The sequence below is a fragment of the Gobius niger genome (assembly GCF_951799975.1).
Source record: "Gobius niger genome assembly, chromosome: 13".
NCBI classification, from domain to species: domain Eukaryota; kingdom Metazoa; phylum Chordata; class Actinopteri; order Gobiiformes; family Gobiidae; genus Gobius; species Gobius niger.
Window position 1 is genome coordinate 4,426,975 of NC_136864.1, and position 20,641 is coordinate 4,447,615.

Consider the following 20,641-nt stretch of genomic DNA (forward strand, 5'->3'; position numbering starts at 1 on the left):
TCTATTACTACAATTACCATCACAACTAAGAAAGTCATTTCCTTTACTGTCATTGTATGTTACAGAAGGAACATTTTATTCTAAAGCAGGGGTGCCCAAACCTTTTGTCTCTGAGGCCAAAATGAAAAAGTACGTCATGGGCCAAACACGGCGATGTCAAGTGTGAAACACTTATAACTGCAAATAATAAGTTACTTTATTTTCTTTTTCGGTAGCCTATACATTTGCATTTGATTATATCTATGCAAATACCATGCTCCAGTAATATAAATGTTAACTATGGCAAAAGCCTAGTTTTAGTTGAACAAAATCAACTATTGCAGTATAGCAATATAGTGCAAAATGTTAACAACAACACCTGTATCTACAGCACCTACTGTGACTTTAAATCATTTGTTTGTTAACTCAAAGAGAATGTGATATTAGATCATTTTGAAAATGTCAGTTCAGCATAAATTATTTTATTTTGGTACATTTTTAACATGTACATGTCAACAACCTTTGCAATAAAGGTTGAAAAACTGGGAAAGTTGATGCTAAAACGCTCTGAGATAAACACCAAGACACCACAAGTGTTTCCTTAAAGGAATAGGCCACCGTTTTTACATACTAAGATATGTGCTTAGCTCACTTTAGTCGAGTTAATATATCCCCGTCTGGTCTTTGTCCGCGCGCTCTGTCACGCAAACGGAGCACATACGGAGCCTCTCCCACATGTCACATAGCTCCAAAAAAGCTCACGATAGAAGCTACCAAGCTCTTCCACGTGTTCCCTATTTAAATAAAGTTACGTGAAGTGTTTTCATGCGAAGTATATTTACCCAGAAATGTAGCATGTCGATTTTATAAGCAAATAAAAAGGGGGACTATATTGTGAGGCGTAATGATACGAGGAGCACAGCGTCCGCGTAGTAACTCCTAAAGACTTCCCTCGCTCACTTCCGTCAATAACCTTTAGGAGTTACTGCGCGGACGTTTTACTCCTCGTATCATTACGCCTCACAATATAGTCCCCCTTTTTATTTGCTTATAAAATCGACATGCTACATTTCTGGGTAAATATACTTCGCATGAAAACACTTCACGTAACTTTATTTAAATAGGGAACACGTGGAAGAGCTTGGTAGCTTCTATCGTGAGCTTTTTTGGAGCTATGTGACATGTGGGAGAGGCTGCGTATGTGCTCCGTTTGCGTGACAGAGCGCACGGACAAAGACCAGACAGGGATATATTAAGACGTCTAAAGTGAGGTAAGAACATATCTTAGTATGTAAAAACGGTGGCCTATTCCTTTAACTTTGCAAAAGGAGTGAAACAGCGCCCCCAATTTGACGCTAGTGGCCAAAGAGTGTACTGCATCCATATTTACCATTGAGAATGAATGGGAAGAGAGTTGGTATTGAGCAAAAGTAAGTCACTCTCTGGCGGGCCAACATAATTGTTCCGGTGGTCCCCACTTCGGGCACCCCTGCCTTAACGAATACTCTTCATAGTCCCTCTGGGGGTGATACAAGTGTTAATGGGATGATTGGAGGGTCTTTCATTATATTTAGGCGTCTGCATTGCTCTGAAGTAGAAGCAAGAAGTGGTGGGTATTTTTGGCACTATATTCCAGGATGTCTCCTCAAACTCTCAAAGGAAACAATCTAGAGTATTTTAAAGCTGTGTGAGTCGGTTTATTGAGTCTGGTGGACTCATTCATGGGATTTATTGTCTAGACACTGACGAAATAAGACAAAGCCGCTTAATGTTGAGGAATTTGTGTCAAATCAAAACTGAGGTACTGAAGCTTGACCGGAGCAGCGTTTCCTGGATGCAGCCACACCAAGATCCGCAGATTAACAAAATGATTATCTCAGTTAAACAGGACAGGAGTACAGGAGCATAGAAAGGCATCTGACACATCCTGAACCTTTATATTTGCACATACCTTTTCTCCACTGGCCCCACGACCTCCGGGTTCACCTATGTAGCCCTAAACCAGAAGAGCACCATTATTGTTATTAGTAGTGGTGCATGATGTAATTTGTTTATTCATTAGATTCTTTCTCACGTTGTAGCCTCTGTCCCCGAAGTCTCCCTTGAATCCCGGAGCTCCGGCTTTACCCTAAACCGGATCAATCGTAAACATGAACACGTTACTTTCGTTTAATTAATTGCGATTTATGAACATTTTGTCCGTAAATCTCACCTTTGGGCCGTCTTTTCCTTGCGGACCCGCTTCCCCCTCGTCTCCGTCCGAACCCTGAACAAAACACAGTCAGACATGGTGAAGCAAAATCTGAATTTGTTCTTTTTGGTTCCGGGGATGTCCTTCAATTTCATTCCAGGGTCATGGGTCCAGTTCGCGATGCAGTTCGGAACCTGGGAGTCATCTTTGACCGCGAGCTGAATTTTAAACAACAAATAAATGCTGTTGTCAAAGCCAGTTTTTTCCAGCTGCGCCTTTTGAGCAAAGTTAAACCCTTTCTCTCGCGCCAAGACCTGGAGAAGGCAATGCACGCGTTTATCAGTTCTCGGTTGGACTATTGCAACACTCTCTACTCTGGCCTCCCACACTCGTCACTCCACCGGTTACAGTTAGTGCAGAATGCAGCAGCCCGTCTTCTCACCGGTTCATCCAGACACAGCCACATCACTCCCGTCCTCTCCTCCCTGCACTGGCTCCCGGTCCGTTTTCGGATTGATTTCAAAATTTTAATGTTTGTTTTTAAAGCCCTTCATGGTCTCGCTCCGTTATATCTAACTGAGTTGGTGACCGTACATCGCCCCAGCAGAGCTCTCCGGTCTGCCGATCAAATGGTTCTGGACGTGCCCAGGTCCCGGTACAAACAGTGGGGCGATCGTTCTTTCAGGGTTGTAGCTCCAAAACTGTGGAACAGCTGCCCCTCAGTCTGCGTGTTCTCACTGAGCCGTCCCTCTTTAAGTCTAGATTGAAGACACATCTTTTCAAACTAGCTTTTAAGACTTAGATCGCATTTGTTTGATTGATTGATTTTTTAATATTGTTTTATCTGTCTGTGAAGCACTTTGGTCTTCCTTGTGTTGTTGTAAGGTGATATACAAATAAACTTTGATTGATTGATTGATTGATTGATTATGTGAACCATTATTATGACTCTTCTAAAAGTGTACGATCATGAAGACACTTTCACTTTCATCCTGATTCGACCACAGCAAAACACTGCCCCCCACTGGTAAAAAAAGATTCTTCTCACAAAAGTCAAAATGAAACTAAAATGAAATGACACTTTAATAACTTTAATTCTCAGACCAATTTTAGTCATAGTAATATTTTTGCAGACTAAAACTTCATTTTCATCCTCGTTATCGTCTTATTTTGTTGCTATTTTGACTCCTTTTTCAAGAAGCTTTTAGGTTTGGGTGAAGCGAAAACTGAGGAAAACGTGCTCGGTTCAGACGGGGACTAAAGAGGTTAAATTCACTGACAAAGGAGCAAGCGGAGAATGATGATGATGATGATGACGATGATTATTATTATTATTATATTACATATAAATGTAAAGTTAAAGGTTCAATATGCAATGTTTTATGTTGAAAAAGTTGATATTTGTGTGTATTTGATCTTGTAGTGACCCAGCGGCTGTATGAGTGGTCAGCATGGCACCTTTACTTTCGATCACAGTGGTCTCTAAGACGCTCCAGGATCACATGTATGGAAGGTTTTCACTGCGGACGGAGCCTCTCACCAGAAAACCTACAAAACGACTGATCCCGGAGCCAGAGACCTTTGTAGAGACCACTGTGACTGAAAGTAAAGGCGCCATGCTGACCACCCATACAGCCCCTGGGTCACTACAAGGTCAAATACACACAAATATCAACTTATTCTTTTGGCATAAAAAGTTGCATAGTGCACCTTTAATCAATATTGAACTTAGTCGACAAAATCACTCAAAATCAGTTAATTGTGCTTATAACAAACAGATAGAAAAAATGGTTTAATCGGGAAAAACTGTCACTGAAATGAGTTCAAGTCTTTAGAGAAGAAAACCAAAGGCTGATTTGTTAAATGTGGATACTGCCAACATTACCATGGATCAGTGAGGTTTTCAGCTGCCATAGTTGTGGTCTTAGTCTTTTAGAGGGAAATACGTTTAGTCTTAGTCGCATTTTAATCATTTCTAGATATGATAGTTTTGATCGACGAAAACTCAAACCACTCAGTTTCAGTGAACTCTTAACAAATGAATGCAGGTTGAAAACTACTGGAAATTCTCATCATTACATCGTTGTCCCCTAAAGGAACATAAATATCACAAATAAACAAAACCAACCACCAACAAATAAAAAGTGTTAATGGTCTGTATGTTTGGAGTTTTAAAGAGGTGATTGAGTACCTTGATGCCTTTTGTTCCCTTTGGTCCCCGGTCTCCAGCGTCTCCTGCAGGGCCCTGGAACAAAACATCAAGCAAAACATCACAACATTATAAAGACTAAAGAGCCCATAATTAAAATGCAGGCAGCTAAGAATTCTATGGTGGTAACTATGGTAATGCTCAAAATGCTGTTATTGAAGCATGGTTTATGTTACAGCAGCTCTTGTCGCTGCTTGATCCGAGGCGGTGGCTTGATCATCAGCAAAATCCATAACTGCCCATGTGCTGAGCTGATTCTTTGCACTTTATTGATTGACTGCGGAATTCTTCCGCAGTCAATTATTGGTTTTCATGTTCTTTATTATTATTCCTCTTCCATCTTTTTCCCGATTTTCTCCAGCTTTCAGCACCTTCATGCTTTGTGCAATTTATGCAAGTTATGCATCAAAACATTCCGCATGTTTAGGAGAAGGGTGCTATTACTTTTGGGACTTCTGCAACTTACGTTTTTTCCGCAATCGACCAAAATGTCGGAGATTTTTCCCATTGACTTATAATGGGGCTGCCGCAAATCCATGCTTTTCTGCACTTTTTTCTGCATTTTCTGCAATTTCTGCACTTTGTGCATGTTCAGCTTATGCAACTTGTGGGTTTTGAGAAAAAATTGGCCTTCTGCAGTTTTCCAGTTTTTTTATACGAGAGTTTGAAATTTTTGCATTAGTATGTGCGAATCCAGCCAATCAGGAGACTCCAGGCCTTTCAGCCATTTGTGCAGCTTCTGCCATTGAAGCACTGAGGCCATTTCAACAGTTTGACCAGTTTATGGAATATAAAAGTTTATGCAATATTAACAATTTATGCAAAGTAACCACTTTATGGGATTTAACCAGTTTATGCATTTTAAAGCGTTTATGCCATTTACATAATTTATGCAAATTAACCCATTCATGCATTTTACCACTTTATGCAGTTTATACAACATGACATTTTATGCATTTTACCAGTTTATGCAAATTTGATTATGCAATTTGAAGAGTTTATGCAATTTCTGCATTCGCTTCCCGCATTTCCGCAGTCAATCGCAATGGCGCAGCATTTCTAGTTGTCTTTAATATTTAACAGAGCCATGAATTAAAAATAGAAAAATCCTCTTTCATCACTTTAATGCTGATGGGTGTTAAATACAGTTGAATTTAGTTAACAGGCAATAGATGCAGGGCAGGGCAATTAATTGAAATTTAATCGAAATTCCAATCTCTGCTTTAATAATCATCATTTTATAATCGTCAGGTTTACAGCCATGTCGAAGGCAGAATTAGCAGCTAGTCTTGGAGTTTGGACGAGACAATGGAAGATTCTTCTCCATTCATCTCTGGAATCGCCCATATATGGTCATGTTTGAAAACGGTGAAGGGGGAAAACAATTTTGAAAAAATCTAAACTTTCTCTAGTTACTCAAAAACTACTTTAACAAACGCTGAATTATGAATATAGTTTTCTACTAAATAAAGACATGGAGAGGAGCAAAGTGGTTCAACAGCCCATAAATACATAAATGACGTAGAATGCTAACATAATGCTACATGTTAGCATCAGGCTAATGCTAACGGTTTGCTAACGCTAGCTAGAACTGCCGTTTTTTCACTTGTACAGAACAATCTGCTGTGAGAAAATATCCATATGGACCCGATTTACACTTGACTTTATTTGTATGTGATAAATAAGTTCATATTCCACCAGAGTGAAACATTGTGTTTCCCAAAAGATTCTATTTTCCCCCTCGGCAAAGCCACGCCCCCTTCTATGACGCGATGCCGTCTGTATCTATTTGTTTTTGTTTGAACTGAGGTTTGAATCAGCTACATGTTTTCCTTTTAGACTGAAATAATAAAAGCGAATTGTAATAGAGATCGATTAATATAACTTTTTTTTGTTGTTGCCATATCGTCCAGCCCGAACAAGATGGCCGCCACATTTGCCACAGCAACAGTTGGAATGTGCAACAGAATCTAGAGTCTTCTTATAGATCTGTGCGTGCCACAAACACTGGCTCTAAGGTTCTTCTATCATCATGTGGCATTTTTCTCTGGCAGCTGCAGACCATGATTCATCTAACCACAGACCAGATGCCTGATTGCCATGGTTCAGATGCAGGCAGGATGACTCCAGCGACCTCAGACATATAATCTTCCACTTCAGAGCGGAGTCAGAGGCAGGTGAGGGATGTTGCTGGGGGGGAGTGTGGGGGGGGTTTCCAACCACATTGTGAGTCTTTGTCCGGCTGTTTGAAAACTGTCTTTGTTTCACTTCTGAGTCAGGAAAGGCACTTCAGGAGAATAAATGGAAGAAGAGTTGCATTTGACCCTGTACTGGTGTCAGCCTAAGACAAAATGTGCCATCTGCTGCAGGGGGAACCGAATTGCGCTTTAATTTTTTTAATCCAATAAGGTCCAAACTCCCGCCATCTACAACTTCACTGACATTCGGACATAACTTTTTAACTAGAGATTTCAGGCTTTCAAACGACTCTCCCCAGTAAAAATTAGTAAGTTTACTTCAGAAGTAGAGGTTCCTCCTCCAACATAACTGTTGTGTGCGGTTAGCGATAAAGGTTTTGCATGTGTGCTAGAAAAACACCAAAACATCTCAATTGAAATAAATAATACGACTGAATGATTTTAATTTATTGAGTTTTTCTGTTTCTTTATTAATATTATTAATCATTTCTTTATCATTGTATTTTTGGGAGGGGCACCAAATTGGCTTAGGCCGGCCCTGGAAGCATCTCGAGTTTTGACTCAACAAAAAAAGGTGCTGCGTTTAGTAAATTATCGCATCATTATTGCAATATTCAAGAGTAACTATACAAATGTGTCATATCGTACAGCTCCACATGTTTAGTTGAGTGAACCTACTGTTTCTCCTGGAGGCCCCACTCCTCCTCGAGGCCCTTCAATTCCAGCGTCTCCCTGGAAGCACAAAAACAAGAAATTATGCATTTTCAACAATAGTTTTTTTCTTTCTCTGTGCAGTCCCTTGACTCATGACAATCAGGTGTTCTGTGACGCAGGAGCTGCTTTAAACAATCCTCAGCGCTGTCTGAGCAACCAGACAATGATGAAAGACACAGGCATTGTTTGGGAAACAATAGACTGTGAAACCATCTGTCTGCGTGCTCTTTAACTGGAGAAAATAGTGGTCAGTGAGTGCACAGAACTGAAAATAATTTAACATGGATTTAGCCTGGGAAATAGAGGGAGGTTGTGAAGCGCCGTCATTTGGACAAAGGGTTTTACAATAGAAGATTTACTGATGTTGACTGTGTTTACAAGAAAGCACAGCAAAGGCTTTTAAAAAAAAAAAATGTATTATGAAACTAGACACTCTCCCCTCCTGGCACCGCCACCTTAACGTGGTGGAGGGGTTTGAACACCCAAATGATCCTGGAGCTCTGTTGTCGGAGGCTTCGTGCCCCTGGTAGGGTCTCTCATGGCAGGTCCAAGGTGACGGGTCAGACAAAGAGCGGTTCAGAAGCTCCTTATGAGAGACCAACAGGCCCGGTTAGAACCGAGTCCTTCTGTGGACCCACCACCTGCAGGGGGCGCCATAAGGGGCTGGTGCAATGTGATTTTGGCAGCTCCAACAGCTGCCCCCATGACCCGGCGGAAGAGGAAGAAGATGGATGGATGGAACTAGACACTAATACACCTTATGTGTGGTTTTAGGAGCTCTGTGATGAACAGAAGTGAAATAAATGACGATGAAAAACATGTGAAAAGTCACGATCTGGACATTTAATCACAGCGCTGCAGAAATGACCACGCCCCTCGGTAGTTCATCGTGTGTTTTCAATGCCCCGCCCATCGGTCCTGCAGCAGCACGGTGCTCAGAGAGAGAGGAGGAAGTGAGAGCAGAGGCATCTCCTGCACAGAACAGTGATCTCCACACCTTGTGCTTCAGATCTTTATTTTTTATCAGACGACCAATGAGGTCAACACGCTGACAGCTTTGTCTGATCTAAAAATAAAACCTTGTGTCTGACGCGAGCGCTGTTCACCATCGCATCCTATTTTTGTCACAACATTTCAGCTCTTTGTTCTCTTGAAACAATGTGTGAAACAATGTGAAACTCACGCCCAGACATTCTCAACAGTGGATGTTCTTTTCTTAAGCCCTTGTTTTCATTCACAGCCCAGTGAAGAGAGAGAAATGAGGGAGACTGTTGTGTTTCATAAAACACACGATATCTCAGTTTCTAGAAGATGATCAAAACTAGCCTCTGTTTAGCTTAGATTTCTCAGGAACTGAGGCACGTAGAATTAAACTGTTTTCACCTACGGAGAGCTTAGAGTCTCACCTTTCATACGAACCATAGCATGTGCCGATAGCTATAATATAGAATACGCTTCGGTGCTACAAATATCAAATAAAATGGTCTGGATTGTAGGCACTTGTAAATCCCTTAAACAGCGCGGCCTCAATGTGTTAACAAGGGTTTATCAGTCTGTAAATGAGAGTGGACTGATGTTTAAAATAGTAACTTGGTTTGACCATTTAACTGTCAAAAACAAGGCGTGGCAGAGATGTTAAACAGGGCAGTAAAATCACTGGACAACTACAAACATAGATGACAATCCACTGTGCCACCATGATGAGCCTCCATCAGGGCAGAGATACAGACTTTGTGATAAGAAAAATGTGTACAGGAATTCCTTTGTTTTTTTTGATCACGTGAATCTGCTCCTGTCATATGTGCAATGAACTGATTTTAAAATGAATGTATTACTATGTGTTTTATTACATTTTAAGGACAAATGAATGTGTGCATAGCTGTGAAGTCACTACCGTGTTTTCCCGTAAATCTCATGTACTATATTCATTTTATAATAATAAAAAAAAGCCTTCCTCTTCCTCTCCAAAATGAACTCTGTCTCCGAGCTGAAGTCTAGCCTCGTGGTGGGCGAGTGGGACAGGTTGTAGCAGGCGCCGGGACATTTCCTTATCCTAAATCTAAATCTTGAAAGGTATGTGTTTGAGCAAGTCAAAGGCAAAATAAAAAAGGTTTTCAATTCTATTCATGAAGGCGTCAACACAAGAGGACAACTTTAGCTTTGTAGTTCAAAGTTAAAGTTTCAATATTCAGTCACCTTCACTCCCGGCTCTCCCAGTTCTCCCGGATCTCCCTGGAGTCCTGGTTCACCCTGAAAAAAAGTAATAAATAAATATTGCTTTGTAAACAAGTCTTATAGTATAATATAGTTTAGTATGAGAAACTCACCATTCCTCCATCGAAGCCAGAACCACCGTCGTCTCCCCCCAAACCTGGGTCACCCTAAAATCAGAACAGAGAGGACTTTGTATCAATAAATTCCATTAATATGTTGCTAAAATTAGATATAGGGCCTTTAAAGTGATAGTCTGTAAGTTTGCAAAGTGAGTTGAAAGTTTTAACATTAGCTGCTCCTCCACTGGGGGGCGCCATTACTGGCGCAGTGTGGGACAGTGTGCAAAAATGAAGAGGGCAGGAACAGAATTTTCAAAAGTAAATGCTCAAGCTCCTCCCCCTCGCTCCTGATTGGCCCTGACGGTTCACAGGCCGGTTCACAGGAAAGGCTCGTCTCATTGGTCAAAGTGGGAGGATACTAGACTCTGATTAGTTCCAGGAAGGAGGGGCTTCACAAAAAACAAGATATATATAATAGTTCTTACTTTACATAAAAATGAAAGACAAAGAAGATTTGTAAAACGTTTAAACTTCCAGACCATCACTTTAATGAGGCAAAAAGTGACTATATTTTATTTTCAAATTTCACTCAGCACTACTATCAATGTCAATGTTGTTAATATTTAAAGGAATAGGCCACCGTTTTTACATACTGAGATATATTCCTTAGCTTCGACGAGCAGCAATATCTTCACTTTACTGAGCGGATGTCGAACTACTCCTGGTATTATTACGCCTCACAATATAGTTCCCCCTTTTATCCACTTAGAAAATCCACATTGTTTAATTTTGTGTAATTATACTTTGTAGTGTAACACTTCATGTAACTATATTTAAATAGGGAAAACGTGGAAGAGCTTGGTATCTTCTATCTTCACCTGGTTTGGAGCTATAGTGGAGAGGGGGAGAGGCAAAATGCTAACCCCGTCTGCGCTGTGTTTACGTGACTGAGGACACTCGTGAAGACCAGACAGGTACAAATGAACTCGTGTAAGCTCAGGTAAGAACATATCTCAGTATGTAAGAACGGTGGCCTGTTCCTTTAAGCGATTACTGTAGAAGTGTTTTGCCATTGTTGCCTATTTGAGTTCTGAAGACACTCCTGACCTACAGTAGATAATGCTTTGGGATTTTACAACTACTTTTGATCCTAAACCTTGCTTTATTTGTACCATACCTTCAAATTATGTGAATAAAAAATACCCCTGCTTTGACAAATGTAGCTATATACAGTTATACCATATCAAAAAGTCTGTTAGTTTGACGATGGGCCCTTTCAGTGAAGTCGGGTCAAAGCGTGAACTGTTTTTCATGACGTTTTAGTTTGATGATGGTGCAAGTTTGATTACGTGCAAGACTCACCACTGGACCTGGGTCTCCTCGGCGCCCCTGCACTCCTTTGGTTCCCTTATATCCCTTCGAAACAAAAATGTTGTCTGTTGTAAAAAAATTAAATAAAAAAAGTATAAGAATCAAGCGTCTCACCTCACGCCCCTGCAGACCTGGGTCTCCGCTTTTCCCCTGGAAACCCCTGAATCCCTAAAGAGGAGGAAAAAGAGGAAAAAATATGACTTTATATTAAAAATGAATAAATAAATACATGAATGAAACAGAATAAAACAGAATCAATGAAAGCTATAACAGCACGGTGATAATAACGGGACATTTTAAGGCAAGATCATTATTGTATCAGTGTTGGAGCTCCCTCTACAGGTCAGTTTTAAATCTAAGTTGTGCCTCTGAGCAACACATGTCCGTGCTCCGTTCACACACAGCAAGATGGCTGGTCCTGACAGGAAAGGCATCTGGGGCAAAGTCACAAATCAAAAGGTCATAATAAAAATTATCCTGGTAATGTATTGTCGTCTGCAGGGGGGCTGATGACTGGGGAAGGGGCGATATCAGTGATTTTGGATTCAATCTTAAAGGTGCAATATGCAATTTTTCATGCAGTACGGGAAAAAAAAAGTGAATATATTTGTGCGTTTGACCTTGTAGTGACCCAGTGGCCTGTGAGTGGTCAGCATTGCTCTTTTGCACAGACACCACTGTGATGCTTCAGGATCAATTGTTTGGAAGGTTTTCACGATCACCGCAAAACCTACAAAACAATTGATCCTGGAGCATTTTAGAGGCATCTGTGACCACTCATGCAGCCTCTGGGTCACTACAAGGTCAAACACGCACAAATATCAACTTTAAGAAATTCTACTGGATTGATCGATTCAATGCTGATACCGACGCATTAAGATGTGTTGATGAAATGACCAAAGCTTTAAAGGGACTATACGAAGATTGTAAAAGGTTCATGTGAAAAATCCCCCCTCCTCTACTCATCCTCCTTTGACTCCTCCCATTTCCCTGTTTTGGCCCCTCCTTTGGTCTCCTCCTTGCCCCACCCCAAGTCTATAATTAGGGGAGCAACACACCCATTGTTCTCCTGGAGCTGGCATGCCTGGTGGAGCCTCCTAATCCTTCCCAAGTAGAGCAGTGCGTGCATTGAAAGTATGTATTTTCCCATTTATCACCCCTTGTCCTTATTATTGGTCCTTATTTATCTTTTGGTTAACCCTCCTTGTATTAGATATATTTTACTGTTATTTACTTTGGCAATGTGTTCTCCTTTGTTTTCCCATAGTAAACACCACTGCCCTGCTTCCCCACACTACGATGCTCAGTCTCCACTGCATTTCTTCCTCTCATGGCGACCATTCCTCCACCCTAATCAACCCATAACCCCCATCTATCCATAACTCTATCATATCTTTGGCAATAAACCACTTTAAACCTTTCTGCTGGCTGCTCTGTTGCGTTGGTGCTTCACCTGGAATCAGAGTTTAAGAGGATTCACAGCTAAAGATATTTTTCAGTTAAAATAATGTATTTTCCTCCCCCTACATGTTCCAGCCAGTCCCAATGTGTAGAATGAGCTCAGACCTGTTCACCATAACTGCCTCTAAAATACTGCACTTACACTCAAAAAGGTGTTAATTCGGTTCTGAAGCGCTGTCATAGAACCTGCAGTTACGCATAAGACCTGAGGTGGCAGTAGTGAGTATAAAATGACCAACTTGCATCTAGTCCCTTTAATCTTTTATGCTGCCCACCTTATTGTATAAAACTCTGATCTAACATTTAAAAATGAGCAGAAAACGACAACAATCAATCAATACATACATTTGTTTCGAAGCAAAATCACATTCAGGAAATTAAAGGCACACTTTGGAACTTTGTGGATTGTACAGTTGACAACGACCAACATGTTCCTCCTCCTCCAGTTACCATTTTACCATTGCCATGAGGACCTAACCTCATTTATACTCCCAAGTACCCCCACCTCGAGGATCTTATACTACAGGCCAATACTACAACAAAGTGACCGACTAAACTAAGGTACTGTGTTCAAAATGGAGCTAAAATACTCTCAAAATCAAACCTTTTACTGAGAAAACATAATCGAAACGAACTCTCCTTTGAAATGAATATTGAAATTCTACACAGCTTCACTCTCTTTTAATAAAAAATCTGAATTAATTCCAAGTATCTCTGACCTAACCTGTTTAAATCTCTTATGTGGTGGCTTTTAGTCGACATCTCCATGGAGACGAGCCGGAGACGTCCCAGCAGGTTTGTTTGGTAATTTCTTTCAAATATCTGTAATAAAATGTGTGTATATAATTATTATATTGGGTGAAATACTAGGCGGTGTGGCTTTAATGTAGCAAATAGGTACTAGCTCCTGTATGAAAATGTCAATATTCTGGTATTGGTGCGCCTCTCCCTTCAGCTAACCCTGTAGCCTAGACCTCTACAAACATGTTTAAAGAAGCATGAGATTCTTGTTGTAGTTGAAGAGTTCATATTTCAGTTTTCGCTCCTGGGACAGTTCAGTTTCTGCTCTTAGGTCTAGATCTCACCTTTGGTCCACTGAACCCAGCGAACCCTGGCTCTCCTGCTTCACAGTTACATTCAGTGGGGGCCTCCTCCACGTCTCCAGACTGTTCCTCCGACGAGTTCAGCTCCACCTGCAGGACAGACACAGGAATTACAAATGTGTGTTACAAAAAAAACACAACAAAAAACAGTTTACAACAAAATGGAATCTCGACGACTGAGAGGGAGACCATTGTAACATCTCCCATGTGTGCAGTGAAGGTGAGTGTTTCATTACTGAGCACCTGCATAGTCTCCTGGTCCTCCTTGGCGTAGTGCGGCTCTGTTGTCGTGGCGACGGGGAAGGACTCCTCCGTGATCATGGTCACAGGTGGGGCGGGCTCGGGGGGGTACACTGCAAATTCAAATTAAAGAATGTTTTATTCATAGTCACAACGTGAGTTTTTCTGTCTGGTCCCAGGCCTCTGGAGATCGGTGTGATTAGGTGAGAGCGCCCCCTGGTTTACAATTCACTTATGTGATCTTAAAACAAGGTCCAGACCATAGAAATCACAGAAATGTCTTAAAGCTACAATATCTGAAATTGTCCCTAAAATTTGTGCACGGAGAAATTGAACACTCAAATGATGGAGCCAGGCCTAATACTAAAGTACGACGAGGTACGTTTGTTTCATGGCATTTATATTATTTCTGTGGTTTCTGTATCATTAACATTTTATAAGATGACGTTTAGTGGACATTCGATGTGTATCTGACGCAGCAAAAAGCACAAACTTGACTGAATTTGAGTTAGCATTTAGCTCAGAGGACACTTTAGATGCTAATTCTTATCTAAAATCTCAAAAGGTCTGTACATTCATTAATGATTTCTAGCGAGGCTTTGACCTAAATGTGGTCGAGGGGTTGAAAACAGCTGGGAACATCTGGATGGTTCATAATTTACAAAGTTTGAGGCTAATGCTAAAGACTGACCCCTGGCTTAGACCAGGAGTGTCAAACTCATTTTGGGTCGCAGGCCTTAGAGAACATTTTTATAATAAATGAATAATAATAAGCTGTGATTTGGTCAAAGCCCAAACTTGACTGAAGCTTCATTAATAACAACGACTTACACTTGTATTTATAATATATGAACATTCAAGATATTAACATCGAAAAAGCAATATAGATTTTCTTCAATAAAACTGCACTCTATTGTATTATGGTTTTATTTTTCTGAAAAATGCTTGGTTTTCACCAAACCCATAGTTATATCGTATCGATATCGAGAGATCTGGCATGAATATCGAGATATGTAATTTTGGAAATATCGTTCAGCTCTACTTGTATTGCACTTTACAAGCCTGTGTCACAAGTTCCTCAAAGTGCTACATAGTCATTATTTATTTACTCCACACTCGGTGGTGGTAAGCTGTTATTGAGGCCAGAGCCGCCCTGGGGCAGACTGTACATTTACCACGTGGCTATATAATGTGTTGTTCATATCCTGAGCTCTTATTATGTCAGTGCCCTCTGCTGGACACGTGTGGAAGTTTTTCCTTTTTCCTTTTTTTTTCAAATGTAATGCCCCCTAGAGGCTAGAATGAGCATTCGTTAAATGGTTATTCGTTAAAAATCATAACTCCGCACAGGGATGGGCTGGAGACGTACTTTTTTTGTTACATACACTGGAATTTATGTTCTACAGGGCAGGGGCTGGATTAAATCATCTTGCGGGCCGGATCAAGCCCGCGGGCCGTAGACTGACAGAAACAAAACTATCTATATGTGTCTGTCCTTTTCTGTATTGTTATGGTTATGAAAAAAAAAAAAGCAAAGCTACCAGTCTGTGCTATCGGACCCTCTGACCACCAACCACTCACTCACTACATTCATCCTGGCCTATTGTACATGTTTTAGTTGTAGGGGAACCAGAGCACCCGGAGGAAACCTGCACAGACACAGGGAGAACATGTAAACTCCACACAGAAAGGGGATCGAACTCGGGACCATCTAGCTGTGAAGCACGAGCACTAACCACTGTGCCACCGTGCCGAGCACCACATCACGACACCTTTACCTGCCGAGGCCTAAGCACCACTTGTTTCTCTTACTTGGATGAGGAGCGACCAAACCGTCCACTGCTGAGCCTTCATAACTGTGGTCTTCTCCTGGACAAGACCACAAAAATAATAATCTAGTTTAACTGAAAAGTCAAGTTAACATGAACAAAATATCAACAAAGTAAAGACCTGAGTGTCCGGAGAAGTGTTGACAGAGGGAGGAGGAGACGCAGAGGAGCAGGACCAGCCCACAGTGGAGACTCATCTGAAGCACAGAGAGAGAGAGAGATGAGCATAATCTAAGATCATCTAAGATCACGTGGTCATCTAAAAACATACTGTATATCTATATTTTGTACTGATTTAATTTAATCCTGCTGTGCTTTGACAAATGTTTAACATGAATAACTTTTGCATAACATTAATCCATCATAATCAGTTTTAATCGTTAATTTTATCGAGCTAAGGATGAAGCCTCGTCGCTGCATTTTGTAAATTCTTTGTATTTAATGAAAAAGTCAGGTATACAGGATATTTGTAAATCATCTTCAGATCTGAGGTGAACCTGTTTAAAGTAAAACATGTTTTACTGTTGACTAAAGTAATGCTGATTTATTCATGACAACAAAAACATTTGAAGACCCAAGAACACTTAGTTAATTTCCAGTCAAAGTAATGCATTTCTCTGAAATTACCTTTTTTTTTTAATGAGTATTCTAACGCGTGCGTCCAGACCAGTAATCAGATTGAAATTACAGTAGCTAGTCACTGTGTGTTACTGTTTTTGTCACTTTTACATCACAAATTTGCTTTGTGATGTAAAAGTTCAGTGTCTTCAGCCAGCTGGACCTGGCCCGTGGACTCTGCAGTCTCCTCCCTGAAGGCAGTGCACCTTGATTCTGAAGGCTTTGTGGGAGAACTACTACAGGCAAATCTATTAAAACATGTTTAATAGTGACATCACAACATGGTAAAGAGCCGATAGTTTACAATTGAGGCGGTGGGTCGGTAAGATGGTAACTATAGAAACGGTCAAAACACATTTGTTTTTTGCCTTGGTTTTTGGTTAATATCTCAGTCCTTATTGGGACAATCCACCTGAAATAAAAAACGGTCACAATGTTCAGTGTCTTCTCTGTCCACACATTTAAGCTCAAATTATTTTCTCATACAGTGAAACCAATCACTCACAAATAAAGATCAATTTCAGCATTTTTCCATTTTCCTTTTGGAGATTTCTATCAAAACTCTTGTGTTTCTCGCCTATAGAGTTGTATTAATCCATCTGAGATTATGACGTCATCAACCTACAGACTCTCCTTGAACCACTGCATTATGGGTACATCGGGCTAAAAGAGCATTAGCTGCTGACGAAGCATCTAAAGCTTTAAATGTATTTTCTTTCCTCCCGTCAAACATCATTTAGCATCTCAGGGTCAAAGGTCATCAAGACAAACATCTGGATATCGGTCACTCTTGTCTTTCTGTGAGGAGTTTGGTGTTGTCCAGGTCTGGGCTGGTTTTCAAACACAAGCTTTAAAAACTGATTCAGAGTTTTCAGTCCGACTCAGAAGTTTCCTCGTCACTTTGAGCCCAGCAGAACAGAGCAGGTTTGTCGAGCGAGTGTGTCTGATCCGCTGTTTAAACACAGCCTCAGTGGAGTCTGAGTGTGAACTCAGGTCTGCGGGAAAGAAACTGCTCTGACCGACGGGAGCCAAAGGACTCTGTGGTAAAGATCACTGTCACATTAACACACATTCAAGTTTACATGATCCATAGTAACGACTGGATTTCATTAAATGGTTTGAAAGCAACAAAGCAGAAACTGTAATTAATAATTTAGAGAAGACATTTACCTTCTAAAGTGAAAACTAAATGAATAATGGTATAAGAAGCATAAGGGTCGGGCTGGTTTGTATTAGATATTCATATAAACCAAAAACTGCTGTCCTAAAAGCTGTAACTTCACCATGGAATGTTCTCACAGGCCTATATGGACATTTGCATGAGAATTCCACAGCTCTGAGAGGGAACATGGAACACATTTCTGTTATAGCTGGTGATCCGTTTGATCCGTCCTGTGCTCATCTTGGGCTTAATGTGAAGCTAATGAGTTGGGGCAGTTTTCTATTTACATTTGAAAAGGTAAAACTAAACAAAAAAGACAATAATGCACTCAATTGTGAAGCGATTTTCTTATCTATATTACATGTATGTAGCATTTTTGCAGATATGTAGTTGAATATATGGAAAAAGAAAAAGCTAAAGCCCAAAACTGTCATATTCCTTTGTTCCTCATCATGTCAGCTTTCTTTGTTCTAAATTTCATTAATCTGTGACTCTGTATGAGACCACAGCACTACTTTGGATAGAATCACAAAGTTCCGTCTGAAGCCTGTCCCGTTAAAGTGGTTTTTGGGGTCCCACAGCCGAACGGGGCCGAGTTGCAATGGGGGGTCCCCACTGGGAATGACCCAAGATATACTCTATTGAAAGACACTAGTTTGGAAAAGGAAGCAAACATGTGCCTGAGGAGGGGGTCTGGCTCCCGGACTAAAACAGAAGATCGTGATTTGTATCTGTGAAAAGCACTAAACAAACAAAGCTTGCTTACTTACTAGCGTTTTGAGAACATCCTTTTTGCTCCTTACAACTGTATGTGTGATTCTACTATTCCTGCAAAGGTTTGACTATTTGTATACACACTCTCATTCATCCTGGCCTATTGTACATGTTTTTAGTGGTAGGGGATACCAGAGTACCCGGGAAGCCACACAGAAAGGTCTCTGGTGGAAATCAAACCCGGACCTTCTAGCTGTGCCGCACTAAGAAGGCTTAAGTGGTCGCACTCTCCCATCATCAACACAAGATGTTGTTGAAAAATATCAACACAACACTGGATCTTTTGGCATTGCAGAAACTTACTGAAACAATGGCACAGAGAATGTTTAAATGTAATCATATTAGACATGTGAGGCTTTATTTTGTGGAGACTTTAAAAAAATATATATATTTACATGCCCCCACTTTTCACTGCAAACTGTAGCACAACTAGTATTATTGAGTCCTACCTTTTTGCTCACGATGAAAGCACAGATCAGCAAAAGAGTGAAGCAGGAGTGAGTTTCCTGTAGTTATAGATCCTCCTCGAGGTTTAATCCAGATGTTGCATGATTATAAACCAGGACTAAACCATGAAGCGAGGACGAAACACAGGGTTAAAGCCTCAGCTGTGAGCGGATCCCAGAGGTTCTCAGGCTGTGAAGGACCAGGAGCAGCTTCTTCTGTACATTTTTCACCACATTTTCTCATCTCTGTGACAAATACCAGCTTCAGCCATTTTCTGAGCGAGTATCCAGGGTCAGAGCTCGAAAACAATAGGGCTTTATTATAATCTACACAAAAATCCTCTTTATTTTTATCAATTACAGAAAGCGAAGAGTGGAGGAGCAGATGAGCGCACGGACCTGTTGTCCACTCATCAGATTGTCTAATGAAGCGCTTTTCAAGAAACAGAAACTTAAAACTCCCAAAGACAAACTTCTCATCTGCATCAATCCACAAAAAACATTACTTTTTTTTATCTTATCACTAAAAAGATGATCAAAGTAGATCATATTAGGCCAATGCTTCATAGAATAGAAAGAATAATGTCTCATCTCAGCCAGTGACCTTTGACCTTTTGACCAAACTCCGCCATGGCTGTAACACATTTCCCTGTTGTTGGCTCCTGATGAACAAACAAGGTCAGTCCAACCCTGGTCTTTTAAGTTGGGTGTGAAAGTCACTAAATAGATCAGACGTTGTGGGAGGCTCATATTAAAGCTCTGGCTGAGCTCTGTGCAATGCAAATGGGAGGTTTTTATCACTTTCGGCTCCGGAGATATCGGCATTTTTGTCGGCTCGCCGGCCGCCACCAAGTGTGAAGTGAATGAAAAATGTAAAGTGTTTGAGTGTCCAGAAAAGTTTAAAATGGAATAGAGTTTGTCTCGTTCACCTTGTGCTTCAGAATGATTTAGCTTTTAACTAATTGACTGCCAGCCATTTTCAAATCAGAGCTCCCCACTGCCAGAGGTTTTTCAGGATTTTGACTGTTTTTTCAAGATCCACAGATAATGTAGGTCTAGGTCTATTTCAAAACGAAATCCACCAAAAGAGAGATTAGACTCTCTTCTTTCATCTGAAAAAAAAAAGGTTGTTTGTACCTCTTTCCATTCTTTAGTAATTGTCCATAGAAAATAGGTGAAATCACCCCAAATGGTGTTCTCTGACCAAAAAGCTGAGAAAACGAAAGAGCAATGCTGCCACCTAGTGACTTAACAGAAGAACTTCTAATTCTTTTATTGAGTGACTAGGTGGCAGCATTAGGCAGCACAACCAATACTTTAAACACCAGACATGCTCCAGGCTTTGCTGCAGCTGTTCCCATTGAAAAACCTAATTGACATCTATAGACGTCATTGGCAGTAAATGAGTTAATATATTTTTATGCCGTTGTCTTTCTTTGTTCTTTGTAAATATTGAAATTTGCACATTATTTTATGTTTCGTTTGATACATTTTATGTGGCCACTGAAAAATGTATCTGACTTTTTCACTCTTTAGTTTTTCGCTCTTTAGTTCTGTTCGCTCTGCTCACAGAACTAAAGGCTCATTTTCTCCAAATACTCTTTTACTTGAGTAAATGTTCAGGCCACCACTTTTTACTTCTACTCCAGTAAAATAATTTTAAAGCAACCTTACTCTTTAATAAATACAAAGCATTTGAAAAAGCGGTCAAAATCCAATAGAAAGTCTATGGGAAACTGACCAAATACTTTTTTCCCCCACTGTATTTTGGCTCATGGCTGGTTTGTGACTACAGGGTGAAACATCTGCTTTTTGCTCAAAAGTAAGTCCAGCTGTTTCATTTAAAAGATTTAATTATTTACACTGTTACACAAACAATATTAACAAACACCCTTTAAGTCCTTTATGAAATGACTGAACATGTCTGATATTTAATATGAAGTTTATAAACATGAGGCAGAGATTATTTAAATTGACTTTAATATAAAGCTTGAGCGTTACAAAAAAAACAAAAATTCAATTAAATGTACAGACAGATTCAGCTCATTATCATGATGGGCCTGTTGGATGGAT

General features: G+C 40.4%; 1 protein-coding gene across 1 annotated transcript in view; it reads right to left on the reverse strand.

Annotated features, from left to right (window-relative positions):
* Nucleotides 1–19,200, reverse strand: part of LOC306972851 (uncharacterized protein) — a gene marked incomplete at its 5' end in the record, with an annotated part of 45,262 nt that extends 26,062 nt beyond the window's left edge. Inside the window, 12 exons of the mRNA XM_079569558.1 lie at nt 1,931–1,975; nt 2,054–2,107; nt 2,192–2,245; nt 4,362–4,415; nt 7,256–7,309; nt 9,488–9,541; nt 9,619–9,672; nt 10,927–10,980; nt 11,050–11,103; nt 13,482–13,589; nt 13,743–13,852; nt 19,173–19,200. Coding sequence (XP_079425684.1) covers nt 1,931–1,975; nt 2,054–2,107; nt 2,192–2,245; nt 4,362–4,415; nt 7,256–7,309; nt 9,488–9,541; nt 9,619–9,672; nt 10,927–10,980; nt 11,050–11,103; nt 13,482–13,589; nt 13,743–13,852; nt 19,173–19,200 — 723 coding nt within the window. The remainder of the gene's footprint in view (nt 1–1,930; nt 1,976–2,053; nt 2,108–2,191; nt 2,246–4,361; nt 4,416–7,255; nt 7,310–9,487; nt 9,542–9,618; nt 9,673–10,926; nt 10,981–11,049; nt 11,104–13,481; nt 13,590–13,742; nt 13,853–19,172) is intronic.
* Nucleotides 19,201–20,641: the final 1,441 nt, after the last annotated feature.